The sequence below is a fragment of the Xyrauchen texanus genome, chromosome 24, assembly GCF_025860055.1.
Source record: "Xyrauchen texanus isolate HMW12.3.18 chromosome 24, RBS_HiC_50CHRs, whole genome shotgun sequence".
NCBI classification, from domain to species: Eukaryota; Metazoa; Chordata; class Actinopteri; order Cypriniformes; family Catostomidae; genus Xyrauchen; species Xyrauchen texanus.
Window position 1 is genome coordinate 17,233,376 of NC_068299.1, and position 17,891 is coordinate 17,251,266.

The 17,891-nt window shown below is 36.0% G+C and overlaps 1 protein-coding gene across 1 annotated transcript in view; it reads left to right on the forward strand.

Moving 5' to 3' along the window:
* The window catches only part of LOC127617981 (regulating synaptic membrane exocytosis protein 1-like), a 126,361-nt gene that overhangs the window by 2,288 nt on the left and 106,182 nt on the right, over positions 1 to 17,891 (forward strand). Inside the window, 1 exon segment of the mRNA XM_052090181.1 lies at positions 71 to 145. Coding sequence (XP_051946141.1) covers positions 71 to 145 — 75 coding nt within the window.

The window sequence follows — 17,891 nt, forward strand, 5'->3', positions numbered from 1 at the left end:
AAGCTCAGCTTTATATTTGAGATTTACTTTCATTGTCTAAAAAGTACTGTATTTGTGCCCTGCTTTACAGAGAGGAAAAGCCCATACAAGCAAAAACGGTGAACCTGGTTGGGAACAAGAAACCTCCTCAGCAGAATGACATCAGGTAAAAATCTCCATCAAGTTTATCTACAAAAGATAATAAACCTCCCAACAGTCAGATGATGTAAAGAAACATAAAAAAGACTGGTTATTTAAAAGGGTCATGACATGAGGAATTATAATGTCCTCAATCTTTTCACATGTAAGTGTTCATTGTACTATTAAAGAATACTGTAAGTTTCAGAACTCAAAACTTCCTCCTCACTGCAAAAAGGGCATTTGTTGAAACAAAGCTGCCAAAATGAATCGTTTTCCACTTCCTCCTCATTGTGATGTCATACTGTGGTAGAGATTTGCATATGACCACCTCCAACAACACATCAAAGCCTAAATGACCATATCACTTCCTTAGCCCCGCCCAGCGGCGGTGAGCAGTGAGATGACAAGGAGAGAGCAGGTCAGTCAAGAGCAGAGAGCCAATCAGAACAGTGTGTTTACTGTCAAGTCTTAAAGAAGCAGCAGTACCAAAACAGAGCATTTCTGATAGAGGGTCAGAATGAGGCTGGAAAAATATAATGTTTAAAAAATATATGACATTATTTTGTGCAAACAAACTTTATTAATATTACAAGTGATCCTCAAGGAACATATTCAAATAATAAAAAAGGCATGTCTTGGCCTGAGTCTGTTTGTTTAGATAGTTGTTTGGTTTCTTCAGCACATTAGTAGTAGTGAATTAATTAGGTCTGGATATGATTTCCAAGTTGTGTTACTCATTTTATGTTCTGACTGGTATAACTGTGGTTTATAAGTTATTATCAGACAATGATGTCTTGGCAGTGCTGCCTCAAAATGTAGAAGTCACTTATGCTATTGAATGAACAGTCAAGCTTTACCTTAAGGAGGCGCTCTATGCTGATGTGTTCTTGAAGCTGTAGGGTTTGTCATGAATCAAGATGGATAGGCCTGGGCAAAAATGAGGATGGTGCATGCTTTATTGTGCATGGTGTCACCTGTTGTGACATTCTTTAATACTTTATGACTGTTATTCTTGATTTTGTATTTTATTTTTGCCTGCACATTGGGGTCAGCTTTAACCCTCCACTGAAGTTGCTGAGAATGGCACTGTGTTCTAAATCAAAAACTTTCTCTCAGTCACATTTTTTCCCCCTGCAAAAACAAGAAAGCACCTGTGGTGCTGCTATAGAGTGCTGACAAAGTAATATTTGTGCTATGTTAAAATATTCATGCACACCAGTATTGCCATGGTTCTCTCTGAGAGATCTGTCGATTGAGATTAACTTTTATTGAACCCGGAATATTCCTTTAAAATACTTTCTCCTATCTTAGCTTAATATGCAGATACAACAATGGAATAGCTATTCGTAGGCTGATTCGGCCAAAATGCCGTGGCTCTGTTGGTTTGAGCATCCTGACCAGCCCGACACAACAACATTGGCCCAAACAGTGAAGTGAATTTGGGGTGAGGCTATCTGATTGTCCGACCAATGTAATAATGTGGAATGTTCAGAAACCTGTTGGAAGTACAAGCAATGTTTTTGCTACTCTGTTTGGTGACACTAGTGGTGCAGAAATTGCACATTTTAGCTTTAACAAACAATGCGCTGTTCTTGTGTAATGTACTCACTTACGCCCACAGACTTGTCTTGATGTTGTACTTCTGGCCAAGAAACGCTATTGTTGAGGAAGGGATTTATTATATATAGTATGTGTTTGTGTCAGGTCTATTCTGCAAAAGATCAAACAAAGAATTTCTCTTATTGTAATCTCAGTCTCTTGAGCCCCACTCCTCCTCCAGCCTGTGCTTCTGGCTTAGAGACAAGAACTGACAAAAACCCTTTAAAAGAGGAGGAATACATGAATAGATAAATAATTAAATGCACAGGCATATCATACAGTAGTGTCTTTTAATAGCGCCCTAGTCCATACATTAGCACCCACTGGAGAACATGCCTTCCGAATCCATTTGCTCTCACCCACTAGCAGCTCTCAGAAGGATGAGTGTGAGCTCACGGGTTGGCATGTGCTAAAGTCATGCTCCTAATGCTCCAGCTCCCACTCAATTACTCTTTCACTCACTGGCCGACAGCATTACAGAGTGTCTTTCCCAGGCCTCAGCATACAGATGCTGGAGTGGCCGTGGGTTTGAATTGCTGTGCGTTGTACTGTATATGACCTACTCAAACTGAGCTGCTTAAACTGAATAATACAGATTAAATCTGAATTGCATTGGGAGAATGCTAGTTAGTTTAGCGAATAAGCTAATTGTCCATATAGAGGAGGATACATTTTAAATAGCTAACTCTTGTCATAGGAAATAAAGTTATCCCAACAAGCTAGAGATGGAATTTGGTGAATGCTGCAGTTATTCTATGCATTTCAAGTGTGTACTTTGCAGGTGTTGGAAGATTTTATACTTTTGAATAAAGTTGCGGTTACACTACCCTTAAAAATTCTAGAGTTGCCGCAAAATTGCTGCAAACTCTTCATTGCTGCAAACTTAAGGCAAATAACAAGCTCATTTTGATGTGAAAATAATGAGTGGCAAATTTGCAGCAATTGTTCGGCAACTCAAGATTTTTTGTAAGGATAGACTTTGCACTCCATTCAACTCCATTTAAACACATGTGAATACAGGAAAGTGGAAACACAAGCACATGCAAATAAGCTTTGTCTTTTGCTGCAAGATAAAGTTCAAATTTGGTGACCTTGCGATATTTGACCAATTGAAGACCTTACCGTCAGAGACTGACCTTTTAACTCAATTCCGAGAATACAAACTTCAAAGCTGAATGGTTGACAATGATTTATGAAAATGAAGTAGAAATATATGCGTAGTAGTATATTTTTATATATATTATTATTTATTAAAAACAGAAGTCCTAGAGCATTACATCTTATGTTGCCTGTTGCTGATTTGTTGCAGAGTCTGAAGTAGTCTAATTTCACATGCTCAAAGTCTAGTGTGACTGCACCTTAAATAGTATGACTTAGAGCTTCTAGAGTTACCATAGATACATTTTGTAAGGGAGACACTATTTTATACAAAAAGTGACTTTCACTACAGTGCACAAATCACAGTACTGACAAATATCTCAGTTACTTGAAAATATATTATATTTGATTTCATTATACATTTAAGATAGAAATAAGTAAACAGCAAACAAAGAACATACTGTAACAGGTATTATTTGTAATACCAAGAATGCAGTCTAACTGAATAGTCACTGAGCATCTCTCTGAGACAAAATCTCATTTCCCCCATGTTAAATCAGAAATTCTTACAATGCATCAGATAATGAGTGCTGTGAAACAAATGTTGTTAGGGAATAATAATTAAGTGTATGAACAGGCCCACATAAACATGTCAGAATATCCCATTTAGAGTTTTATGCTGTTCTGAGGTGTGTTTATTTGTGTGTGTGTGTGTGTGTGTGTGTGTGTGTGTGAATGCTGTGTTTCTTCACAACAAGGAGAGTGGGGAGTCCATCTGTTCCTCCATTTGGTTAGCTGTGGTAGGACACACACATACACATGCTCATTTCCTCAACAACTCACACAAATATGCACTCAAGCCGACAGGGACCCCTCACCATGCACTGCAATAATACACCCATCCTTGTGCTGTGGTGTCAGCGGCCCAGGGCGAACTGCAGGCTGTTTAGAGCACAAATGTTTTGGTGGATAATGGCACTGTTAAGGAAAAAACCTTTTAACACAGAAACACACAGTGAAATGAGGGGGATTACAGCTGGCATCTGTCACCACATTACTAGGGAGTATATTGGGAGCTGTTTAAACACACATGGGGGGGGGTTTCCCTCGATATTCATTTGACTTTTTTCTTATGGAGGAGTTTTATCAAAATGTCAAAACTGCTCTTTTCCATACGATGAAAATGCATGGTGATCACTGGTTGTGAATTTTAGTTGCAAGTTTGCTTTGGCTTACTGTATTTTTTTTTAAGTACAGATAAAGTGAATTCATAAAGTATGCAGACCACTTCATTTTTTTTACATTTTGTTATGCTGCAGCCTTATGCTAAAATGCTTAAAAAAAAAACAATTCACATCAATCTACACTCTATACACCATAATGACAAAGCCTAAACAGATTTGTGATAACTTTGCAAAAGAAACTGTAAGATCACATTGACATAAGTATTCAGATCCATTGCTATGATATATGAACTGCCTGCAGAGCTCAGAGACAAGATTGTGTTTAGGCTCAGGGGAAGGCTACAAAACAATTTTGGCTGCATTGAAGGTTCCCAAGAGCACAGTAGCCTCCATAATTCTTAAATGGAAGAAGTTTGGAACAACCAGGGCTCTCTCTAGAGCTGACCGCCCGGCCAAACTGAGCAATCGGAGGAGATGGGCCTTGGTAAGAGAGGTGACCAAGAACCTGATGGTCACTCTGGTTGAGCTCCAGATATCATGTGTGGAGATGGGAGAATCTTGCAGAGATTCTCAACTCCAGGTATGCAAAGCTTGTTGCATCATACCCAAAAAGACTTGAGGCTTTGATCACTGCCAAATGTGCTTCAACTAAGTACTGAGTTAAGGGTGTGAATACGTATGTTAATGTGATATTTAATTTTTTATTTTTAATCCATATGCAACGTTATCTTAATAAAAACTATTTTTACAGTTTTTTGCTTTTTCATTATGGGGTATGGAGTGTAGAAAATAATTTAAAGTATTTTAGCATAAGGCTGCAACATAACAAAATGTTGAATACTTTTTGCATGCACTGTATATAAGGTCAGAATTTGAGTCCTGGTCCCCTTGCTAGCTAACCAAAAAGTGTACTCTTATGCCTAAAATGTCTTATTCCTATGTAAAGCACTACATTTTTAAATATGTTATCTTGCCTTGGGCTTGAAATGAGCTAGGACTGCCACTGGTGCCCCCTCAAAAATAAAATTGGTGCATGATGCCTCTGGCATGGATTTTATACCTATGGTGGGATGGACTGGCATTTTTTGTTTGTATGTCTTGCACTGAGTTTTGGAAAAGTCTTATATTTGCTGTGGTGTTAAGTCAGTGGTTTCCAGGTCAACAGTCATGATTATTACCACCAATCCTCCTGTGAGAATTTGTCCCATGGATAAGCGAAAATGTAGCATGCATGCCAAAACACTTGCTATGCCCAACACTTTCACTAATTTGGTTGTTAAGCTTGTCTATCCTCAATCCTTAGGAATGAATTGCAGTTCCTAAGACGTATGCTGAAACATTCAAATATTCCTTAGTGTTGGAAATAATATGAAGTGTGTTAGGGGCAGGGTGGAGAAGACATAAGACAGATGGATGGAAAGATGGAAATGTTTCTAGTCTGTTCCAAAACCAAAATGCATACTATCATATGTGTGCTCACTAAGGCCACGCCCACACTATCACGTTTTTGTTTGAAAACGCATATTTTTATCGATGTATTGGTCTTCCGTCCACACTGAGACAGCATTTTTGTCAGTGAAAACTGAGCTTTTTGAAAACGCTCTCTCAAGTGGATACATTTTAAAGCGTCGTCTTCTCGTTGTAGTGTGGACTGGGTAAACTGATATTTCTGAAAACTACGATGTATTTGTTGTCATGTGACGCAGACGTGATCCATTTAACCAAAACTATCAAGATGGTGCCCCATGTTATAGCTTTTAAAATTTTTTTAATTAAAGATGCTGTTTAAGTCAAGAGAAATGTCGATTGCAAGTGTAATCTAAATTCTGATTGGATGAGTCATGTTTGAAATCATTGCAAAATTTTATTTTAATGCAGCAAGTTGCTTCGATGCTTGCCAACCAAAAAATGTAACATTTCATTCATTACTGGAAGATATCTCTAAAAATCTAATCCATTAAATAATTGACTATTTCACCCAATATATTTGTGTGCGCTCTGTCAATTTTGTGCTTATTTTACAATCTGTTTTAGAGTGTCTCATGCATTTCATGTGAAGAGTTAACAAGGTTGCTGCCTGTGAAGAGTTTCATAACACTAAATGTAGGAGCTTATATGTTGGTTAGGATGCTGTTTTAGAAGATTGTTGACTATGAAGAAAGGAAGGAAGCCCGCTAGGTTTTGGAAGAGAACTTACCATATCTCCACTGCATCTCTTTAACCATATACCTTTGCAATGTGAGCGTTGGAATCTTGCCTCTGAAGATTAAGTGTAGATAGACTTTATTGCAACTTAAAGCACACACAAAAGCTTCATGACTGTGGTGAGCTGTCAGCTTTCAGTATGTCCTCTTTTAACTGTGTCTGCTTCCTCTGTCAGCTGTATGGTTTTAATTAGCTAAGTCTTCACTTAGTCAGTCAGTCAGACATTTAGTCAGTGAAGTGTGGCACCAACACCTGGAGCTTCAGTTACACAGCACTCCCATGGAGGAATGCGTGTTTTGGGCTGTTCTGTAGGCACTGTTCTCTCTCTTTCCCTTAGCACAGTGTCACTTTCCTCAAGCATCATCAGTATTACTCCTAAGCTGGCCAAAAAGATGTGGCTCTGTGTTCCTTTTGCACCAATGAATTTTTTAATCGCCCACAGTAAAGATGTGTGTATGCATGCATACATGCAATTTTTTAAAACAGCACAAGCACATATATTTTGGCCTTGGGCTGCATGATATACAATTGATTAAAATATGATATCTCAGTATTCTTCAACATTTTGATGGCATTCGATATATATGTACGTACATATACAGATGAGTGCATATGTTTGCACCCCCCCTTGCAGAATCTGCAAGAAGTTCAGCATAAATAAAAGAGGGAATCAGGGATCATAAAAATTGCATTTTGTTTTTATTTAGCAATGCCCTGAAGAATTTACACAAATTATCCTGTTCAGAAGTTTACATCTGCTTGGTTAATTAATATGGTGTGTTGCTTCCTCGATGATCAATGACTGTTTGTATCTTTTGCGATAGCTGTGTATGAGTTGTCCTGCTTTGTGCAGTGTAACTGTCCAATGTTCTTAAAAAATTAAATTGTCTGTGCAGCATGTTCTTTGGTTTCCCAGCATCTTATGCACATTTGAATTCTTCCCAACTGTGGCTTTGATGTTGACATCAAGGTTTTGATTCTTAGGACAATTGAGGGACTCATACAAAACTATTACAACAGATGCAATCATGCACTGATGCCCAAGAAGACAACACACTATATTAAGAACTAAGATAATGTAAACTTTTGAACAGGATGATTTGTGTAAATTGTTATTATTTTGTCTTGTGGGATATATGTTAATATCTTTGAAGCTTTTGAAGGGTAGTACTAAATTAAAAAATATGATATTTTTTCTCTTATATTTGTATAAATTATGAAGGGGGTCTGTAAACATATGAGACAAAAAGAGGATGCAAACTTATGCACTCAATTGTATATATTTTTGCACATTCTGAAATACTGTAGATTAAAAGCTTAAAAAGGTTATTCAGAGGAACCATCATTTTAAACAAGTATGGATGTGTAGATTCAAAATGTTCAAAACCGTAAAAAATATAGTTTTAAATGGATTTGACTGTTTTTCACTAAATAAATACAAGGAAGAAAGTTGTTTAATCATTTTCATTTATATGCACTAATATAACAATGTATAGAAAACACATTACTAAAATATTTTAAGATATGAAAAATGACACAGACACTATTTTTTCAGATTAGCTGAATTAGAGCTTTGAATTGATTCACTGAAATGGACCATTTGAACAGATTCATGAAAATTATTTGACATAAAAACTAAACTAAAAAACCCCAATAAGTTGACTACTTAATTGATTGAGTAAATTCATTCCCTCAATTGAAATAAGGAATTGCATCTCCAAAACTTGCGTAATTAAGTTCACTTAACTTGGTGTTCATATGGTATAAATGAGCCCAAAACTTGACATTTCAAGTCATTTTAAATGAAGACAACTTGGTTTTTCCAGCAATGATAACATTAAGGTTTACAGTGTAATGTTATTTTTATTTCTGAAGTTTATATCAGAGACTATATTAAAACATGCGACACAAGTAGAGATATCAAAACTATTCTACTAGTCTTTTGGAACTTATTGGCCAAATAAAAGTGCATAAAAATCATTGCGATTTTTAAATATTGCTTAATTTTAGTGAAATCATTGCAACTATTTTGTGAATAAGTACTGCTTTCACCTAGCATGACCGATTTAAAAGTAGTATTGTTGACGTGTGTATGTTAGGAAATCATATAGATCCACAGAATTTTTTCCCTCATGTCATGTAGATTCCAGAGTAATTCCAGAGGGTTTTGAGAGGACCATGATGTCTTGGATAATCAGAGAGAGAGTCAGCTCTCTCATCTATTTATAGATGTGTTTTGCCTTAATGACATGGCTGCCATGTGTGTGGATAGGCATATGGACACTTTTTCCTGTTCTCCCTCTTTGCTTATTTTCGCTGAGCCTCATGGGACCACTCCATCTAAAAGTGGATTGTGTTAGAGATTTACAGTCAGTCTGAACTTCTCTGCTATTGAGGAGTGTCCATTCCAACTTTTACACATCACTCATTCTTTACTGCCCAAGCATTTTCACACAGGTCATGGCCCATGGTTTACTGTATATTTTGCTCACTGTCTGCTCACATGACCTCCTCTCCTGAATTATGCTGAAGAGTGCTCACAGAGGTTCACAGCTACTGGTACAGTTCCTGGTCAGACCCAAGGGTTCAAAGATTTTGCTGGTTAGCATGGGCCAGTTAACCCTGTATTGTGAGAGAATAAAGATTTTTCAGTGAACATTTTTATGTAATTTTCAAGTAGCTCCAGCGTGATCACTTGAGAACAGTCACAGTCAGATTTGGCAAAATAAATAAATAAATGATTGCAGACTTTAAATCACTTTCTTCAAAGGATTCTACACACCCATCCTGTTATAATATAACATCAGCTTACGAACTGAGGTATATACATTGGGTTACGGTTGTTTTCATATGTCTAACCCAGAGTGTGAACAATAGTAATAGTGATGCTTGCTTTAGCAACACTAAAAAAAAGCAGTGCATATTGCAGACACATTGGCACATTTTTTTATACAAGATTTTAGCAGTCTGAAGGTGCACCTCTGTCTAACACATTCAACTATTTAGCCCAAATATTGATGCTCTTGAACTTTAGATGCTAGCTAGTGTGTCTTGGAGGCATATTTAAGTGTCAGAGCATCCAACAGTGCAACAGTGGTGACTTCCGTCCCATTTCTTCCTTCCTGTGTCTCTCAGCACAAGCAGGAGAAAATGTCATTACAGAGGCCTGGAGGCTCCTCCTGCCTGCTCACAGACACACTCTTTGTAATGTCCTCATCGTGCTCCACAGGGTTAGAGCTTAGACTTATGGGATGTCTTGGATGACAACCAGACTCAGGAAGGAAGAGATGGGAAGTACATTGTTCTAAAGGGCTGTTACCATGATGTCATGTACCCAGGGGTGTGCTCCCTAAGTTCTGGAGCATGGATGGGTTATGGTCTTGGAGGCCCAGGACACTAGCCTCTTTGGAGAACACTTTAAGTGGAAATGTTACTGGAGCCATTACTCACTGTGCTCTGGAAAAGTGGCAAATGTACCAATACTAGTATACAACTTCAAAGTTGCAATAATGTGTTCAGACAGCACTGTCAGGGCTGAGGTGGGGCCAAGATCTATATAATCTTGAAATGGTTTGTTTCTAGGTGTATATGGTCGAAGGGCTCTCCGATGGAGGGCATTGGCCCATTCTGTCCTTGCTCTGTAGACTTTATATAGATCCACCTTTTTCTGTTTAAGATTTTCTGTCACTCTCAAACACACTTTTTTTTCTGAATCAGCATGGGCATGATTGTGGCCTCAGGCCTGTGGCACTGTGTTAAAACATAATTTGACATCACAGCCAAGCTCACAAACAAAACCTATATTGACTTTTTTTTAAATGTCTAGGTATGAGCTCAGAAAAGCAATTAAGCAATCGCAACACCTGACCGAACAGAAAAATTGTAGCATGCTAGCAAGTGACACAATACACAGCACAATGCCTTAATCGATGCATATAATATACCACAAAATATGGAAGAACAACAAAAGTCAGTGGAGATATGTAGAGCTAATCAGACTACAGACACATTACAACCTCAGCACTTAAAAAATCTTCAAACCTTGTGAAACACTGAGGTCTAATACCACTAATAATGTCTGTTTGTTAAATGTTAAATGTTGTTAAATGTTTTGTTACCAAGGAGGATTGATCTGAAAGTGGGAGGACACTGTCACATCTAAGTGTGTTTTTGTTCATGTTTTGTTTTCATATCTTTTATTTTGAAATTAGTTTTCTTCCCGTTCCTGTTTCTTGTCATTTGTCCTTGTCATGTGGTTTCCTGTCTCCCTCATGTTTCATGTGTCTTGTTCTTCTTGGTCTTTGGTTTATTAGTCTTGTTATCTTGTTTTCAGTTAAGCTATGCCATTGGTCACCTTGTTATTAGTTCTGTCTTGTCATTGGATGTCTTGTTATTTTGTTACCTTTAGGTTTGTATTTATAGCCCTCATGTTGTTTTGTCCTTTGTTGAGTATTGTAATTGTATTATCGTGTAATGTTGCTTTAGGTTCCGTCCATTGTTTCTATTTCTTGTTCTTGGTCTCATAGCCTTAGTAAATTCCTAATCAAAGTCTTTTGTTCGCTTTTGTATCTTTTTAGTCATTAAACTGCATTTGGGTTCTCACTACATCATCTTAGTCTGCTCTTGTCTCCTGCTCTGCCTCCAGCAACATCACAGACACACTGTAAAACGTATTGGCTTGGCTCATGTATATTACAGTACACTTGTATACCGTCAACCAGTAGTCTAACCGATTTGCTGAAAGGCAGATGTTGGTAAATCGATGATTGCCATAATATTGTTGCTTAGGCCTACAGCTTGCATGTTGCCAAAACAAAGTTTGTTTCTTTTTATTTTTCATTTTCATACAGTGTTTGCTTCACCCCTAAACATTACATATGGAAAGGATTAGTTCCTCGTGCAAAGAAAGTTATGTCTTCATTTACGCACACTCATGTCATTCCAAACCCTTTAGACTTTCTTTACCATGAGACCCAAAAAGAGATGTTTAGCAGAATGTACAGGTTTGTCTTGTTCATATAACAACACATGTGGATCTTTCAAGATTCAATGCAGCAATCAAAACTTTTCTAAAACTTATAGTTGTGGGAACATGTAAATGTTCAGTTTTTTATGTGAATAGTTATTTCATGGTTCTCATATGATTCCTGAACATGCCCAAACTTTCAGAAACTTAATTTGCCAACTTTATCAATTTTCCATTTAAAGTAATCTAGTTTGAAAGATGTACGAACATTGTACTAAGAATGTTTTCTCCTAACATTATGAAAACTTTTATTGAAAACTATTGATGGCCCATTAACATTATTTAACGTGTTTTTCCTAATATGTACATACAGTAATGGTAGCCAAAGTTATTTGAACATTCCCTGTAACGTAGGGAAAAAGGATGCAAAAGTGTAGTGGAAGTTGTCCATAAAATGTACTTGGCCAGTGTTTCTCCTCTGGTGGGTCACATGTTTATTCGGACTGGGTCGCGGACAGCAGGGAAAGAACAATCCCATGGTTCTCCCATTGAAGATTTTTCAGCGACTGCCTAAGTGATAGCCTATTTAGGACTACTGAGGTAAATTTAATGATACTCTCTCGTTCAGCTTAAGGCTTCTCATCTGCACTGCGATAACGTTTTTGTGTGATTGTAACGGAACCAGCTCGCACTAATGATCTGATCTGATCTCTGACATGCATGCACAACAACCAGGCCTCCCTCGATTATTATGGCGTGCAGACCTCAAAACTGATTGCAGTTCTAGTGCGACTTTTCTAGTTTAAAGCGTTACAGAGGAAGTCAAGTCAAACCGCTCAAACAGTAGGCAGCCCAGACATGCCAAACAGCACTTAGGAGGAAAAGAGCAACACTTTGCTATGCGCTATTTTACATTTTATATATATATTTTTTCATTACACATCATCACCTTTACAAAATTGTTTCATGATTTTACATGAGTAAAAGTCATTGTTATATTTTGACAACATGTTATAGTTTCACATTAATTAATCTATCTGCATAATCTATTATACCTCATATTTATATCAACAGTGGCATTTGTAATTAAATTTAAAATGTCTAAGCTAGTATTTTTTAGTTTTTGTTATATACTATAATTTATTATTATACTATTATATAAGACTAGCTACATTGACCTGACCATGGTAATAAGGAGCCTTTTCTCCTGTTTAATATGTATGTTCTATTTGAATGATGTTTGAAATTAGAAACAAACGGGATAATAATGGGCTCATATAAATAAATATTCTCTTAAATTGTTAAAAGATGGGAGAGAAAACTTCCTGTCACTTCTGTTGTTGATGTCAACAACAAAAATACTGTCACTTGATGCATGGCCTTACTCTTGAAAACCAAGATTAAAACTATGCAAGGTAAAATTAAATGTGACCAGGATACATTAAATACAGGTTACGGTTTTACTACGGTGGGTCGCCACTTGATTTTCAATGTAATATCTGGGTCCCGAAGCAAAACCAGTTGAGAACCACTGCACTAGGCTATATTTATCAAGACTTCTGAAGCCATACAATAGCTTTGGGTGAGACACAGAAATGTAAGTCATTGTTCACTGAAGTTTTTGACATGCAGCCTAGCTCTCCTTGGCATGTTCATGAGACAATAAGCAATGTCCAATTTGTTGAACAAATCATTCTTTTTGATTCACAAAACTGGCCTAAATGGTTTGTTTTTCAAATCCGGTTCTTAATCTTAACTCAATAGTGAGTCACTAGTAATGACCTAAATTTGATGCAGTTTCAAGATAATGTTTCACTTCATTTGATATTATTCCTTTAAATATGTTTTTGAATCTTTTCTATTTTGTTGTATGCCATCCTCTGTGTATAGGGTTGTTTGCAGACCTGTGTGTGTTTGAGTGTGTCCTCCTTAAACTGGCCGTTGCCTGAATTTCCTGTGAGGAGAACTGGTGCTACATGTGTACTTGGGTGTATTTGAACAGCTTGTGTTTACATATGTATGTATATGTGCAGGGTTGGGAGTGTTACTTTTTAAATGTATCCCACTACAGATTACAGATTACATGCTGTAAAATGTCATTTGTAACATACTCAATTAGATTTCTCAAGGTCAGTAATGTATTCTAAATACTTTGGATTACTTCTTCAGCACTGGTAGAAGTTTTCACTTTTTTTGACTATAAAAAATCTGCCAGTACAGTAAGACAAAATATACATGTTATAAATATATTCTCTGAAAACCTAAATATCTTATGTAGTGTTGTTTCTAAGATCAATCAAATTGATCTTGTTTTAAGGATTTTTTTATATATTTTAACAGAAAAACAATACAAAAATTATTATCAAGAATAAGATTTTTGCCCTAATATCAAAGGTCTTAAAAGAAAAAAGAAATTATAATCCATCATGAATTTTCTTGATTAAAAAATATGATTGTGCCTGGTAAAATGTGCATGAAAAATGCCTAAAAATAGCATTTTAGCTTAGCATAAAGCTAAGAATTTACAAAGGTTTATTTCTATTTCAATTGCTCCAAACTTACTTCAAAATTATTTCTCTGTCTGCTCGTATGAATGTAACACATCATAAGAAAGTGTTTCACCACCGTTCAAATTCACTTTGGATCACATAATTTATATGTATAAATGTTTTCCATCTGAATGGACTAAATATTAATTTAAACAAATTACAATAAAATACAAAGTAATCAAAATGAAAATTCAAATCAAAATGTGAAAATAATAAAACATAATTCCATTACTCCCCAGCCCTGTAGATGTGTGTGTTGAGCATCATGCTATAGCCTGGTGTGTATTTAATGCTGAGCCTCCGCTGGGCTGTGTAAGTTGTGTAGATGTGCTGCTAGGCCATATGGATACCTTTATCAGGAGAGCCCAGCATCCACCACTTTGTTGCTACAGTCTCTGCACACGTTCTCCATCTGTTTCTTTCTTTCCACTACTCTCTCTTCCCTCATCCCTCCATCTCACAATCACTCTCCCTCCCTCCCATTCTAATCTATTTGTAAATGGGTAATTCACAGCAGGGTAAAAATAGACATCATCATCATCTCATGTACCACCTTAATTAATGACGGGTCTCTATTTGGCCAGGGGGCTAAGGCCGACAGTTTTATTAAGTGTTTTCATGCTATCTGAAATACTAGCCATTCAAAGATAATGTAAGTGTCAAATAAGCTGTTTAGACGGGAAAAAGGAATGACTTGGATTATTGACAGAATAGAGACGCCACTTGAGTACATGTCTCAGTCAGCCCTTCAACTCTTAAGCCCCCCTCTTATGCACATTTGTTTCTATCTCCTACTTCCACTTATTTGCTCGGTTCCAAAAACAAAAGAGTGCTGCCTACTGTATCATAGTTGCACTCCTGGTGCTACCTGGACATGCGAGAGAGATGTTGAAAATAAATAAAAACATATAAACATATTTGTTTAATTCAATATGAAAAAATATTAATACAAATATTTCAGTGTAATTACAAGGGAATATTTTGCCTATTATTTCTGTGTGCTGCACATTTGCTAATTAGAGTATCATACCATTAGCTTAGCAACATGCTAACACCAAACTCTGTTGAAATCAATGTTAGTTCATGATACTTTGTGAATATAGTCAAAGTCCCTTTAACCTTGTGTGACCCCTTTTGCGTGGACATTGTGTTTTGCTTTCGCTATAAGTTATGCATAATTTCATTTAATTTATACTGACTGATATCAGTTCAGAACACTCTGGGCTGTCAGTAAAGGGTTAAACATTTGACCATGTCATGTGACAAATCAATATGGCGCTGATCACATGGGAGTTTGTCTTTTGGAAGAATTGACAACAAAACTACATCTGGTAAGATACCTAATTAAGTTTTTACATTGAAAACTGTTTGAGTCAAACGATTATAGTCTCTAGTTTCATGCAATATGCCATTTTTAAAATGTGAGCCATTTATTGTGAAATGCCACGCTGTTTATCACAATGACTGCTATAGTGGACAATAATGCTAGTTTTTCAGGAATAATCCCACACTGTAAAATTGCTACAGTAAAAAAACTTTAATTGGTTTATGGGTGGTTACCTTAAAATATACAGTAAAAAACTGTAATATATTTAAAAAGTATGATTTTCTGTATAATTAACAGTAATAAAAATATACTACGTTTAACAAGAGAGTACATGTACTTTGTATGGTAAATTATTGTTAAAATTATGGTAAAAAAAACCTATAATCAGGCTTTCCCAGAATTGCCTGAGTCACCCAGTTCATTTAATTATATTTTATGGGAATAGTTGTTTCTTCTTATTTTTTTATATCAGTTATGTACATTGTGGTGTTCTGTGCTATATTTGATGTAGTTTAGATAATGTTTATTACATTATTTTAATTTCACAAGTGTTACCCTGATGGTGTTAAGTGTTTGTGTGAGTGACACTGAGCACTTTCTCTACATGGTTATTGGTCATTGCTTGAGGAAGGGTCTCTATTGATGAACTTCATGTCATCACATGCTCTTGTGTATTTAATACGGTGATTAACAATACATTAGACATTACACACAGAAGGTTAATATATCAAGTTTATTATGTAATAATATATACAGCGGTAATGCACTGTAAAATATAGGCATCAAAATAGCATCCTGTAAAGCCTGAAATGTGGTTACCATATTTTTTATGGTGATTTTCTGGCAACCACAGCTGCCAGTTTTTTACCGTAAATTTTACAGAATGTTTTTACTGTGTACATTTACTGTGCATTTTCACATTCAGCATTTGTTTTTGCTTTCAGAAGATTTATATGGAGTTAGGATGAAAATAAGGTGAATTTCTAACTGTAAATAAATGCAGACCGACAGCACATTGGAGGTTAAGTAATTTACTTGATAGGGTGCAAGGGAGCATCCAATAGCTTTACTATGTACTCAAATGCAATTACTCCTAACTTCCGACCACAAGTTCAGTTTCAGATTGCAGATAAAATTTGGACCACTCGACATATTTGGCAGACATGAGACAATGATAATCAGTACATAGGTTTGGAAATTATAATGTATAATTTAATTTTATTAAAATGGTTGGCAGTGATTGGATGATGCTGGCCATTACTTTCAATCAGAATTATGCACATTTTTGATTGATAAAATGCTTTAGCACTGACAATCACTTGTGTGTTTGACATTGCAAAGAGAGAACATTAATATTTTGTTGCCAAACTAAAAATTAATATTGTAACGTAAAAGTTAAATCAAGTCAAATAATTTGTATTTGTATTGTTTTTTATTTGTGCTTTGTACCAAAGCAGATTCTCTCGGTTGTGAAGGATGTAACATCTCAAAAACATGAATAACTAACTCTTCTGGAAAAATAATAAACAATTTGATAAAACATCTGACATTCTGTAGCTTGGTATTATTTATAATTTAACAACTTAATCCTGCTGTACCCATATGAGGCAATTCATTTTTAGGACATGTAAGTCAGGTCACTTGGCGGCCATGTTTGTAATGGGCAGCCTGCACAAAGCTATTTTCAGTAGAAACAAGTACAGGTCTCATACATTGTTATAGTCATAAATTGTGCTACTTCAGCTCAGATCCAGCTAAAACTACTATTATTCAAGTTGGTCCAGTTAATGAATGAAAATTGAGAGGTAATGTTAAGGGGATTGGCTTTTTTAACTGTGTTACATTCCTAGTGTTACGGTTTTCCTATTCATAATGAAGTACACTAGCGACCCGTCTTATCTCATACAATCTATGGTCAAGTTTTCTGTGGAGCACTATTTGTGCAGTAGTGTTCCAAATCGGTCACTTATGAGGTTCCATGTTGGTTAACATGCTGCTATAGAAGGAGGGACTAAAACAGTTAAAGGAATGAAACCTGAAAACAATATTTTCAAATGCTGGTAAGCAGTTGATAACCAGTTAATTTCGTTCTGATATTTTTTTTTAAAACAAAAGACCAAAGGGTTTATCACAGTACTTTTTTGGAATTACTCCATTTCCTATTGCCCCCAAAAATTAGGCTTCACTCTTTTTTGCTAGAAAATAAGGATGTGCTTTGATCCTGAAGGAAACCGCTGCATCACACATTTATTTGCCTAATTGCACCATGTGAATTTAGCATTCAGTGACATGCTGAAGTATATATAATTACTACTTAAACATGCACGGTTCATCCAGATACAAGGAAAGATATTCATAAAAATTGAATTTTTCACTGAATTATTGTTAGATATTATGCATTAATATGGTTTTGACTGAGAAGCAGATCTGTAATGAAAATGTAATTATCCATTTATGCATTTGGCAGATGCTTTTATCCAAAGCGACTTACAGTGCAATTATTACAGGGACAATCCCCCCGGAACAACCTGGAGTTAAGTGCCTTGCTCAAGGACACAATGGTTGTGGCCATGGGGTTAGAACCTGCGACCTTCTGATTAACAGCCCAGTGCTTTTTTTAAATTAATTTTTTAAAATGTGATGGAATCATGGAAACAAAGAAAGGGAAGAGAAAGGGGAAAATGAAATAACTAACCTGAAAAAGTTTGGGCTTAAGTCAGCAAAATTATTTATTAGTCAAGCAAAATGGCAGTAAATATACTACATTTAGTGAACTTTTGACTGAAAAATAAATTTGTTTTCCCTTTGAATTATGTTTTTTTCTTACACCGTGTTTTTCTTGT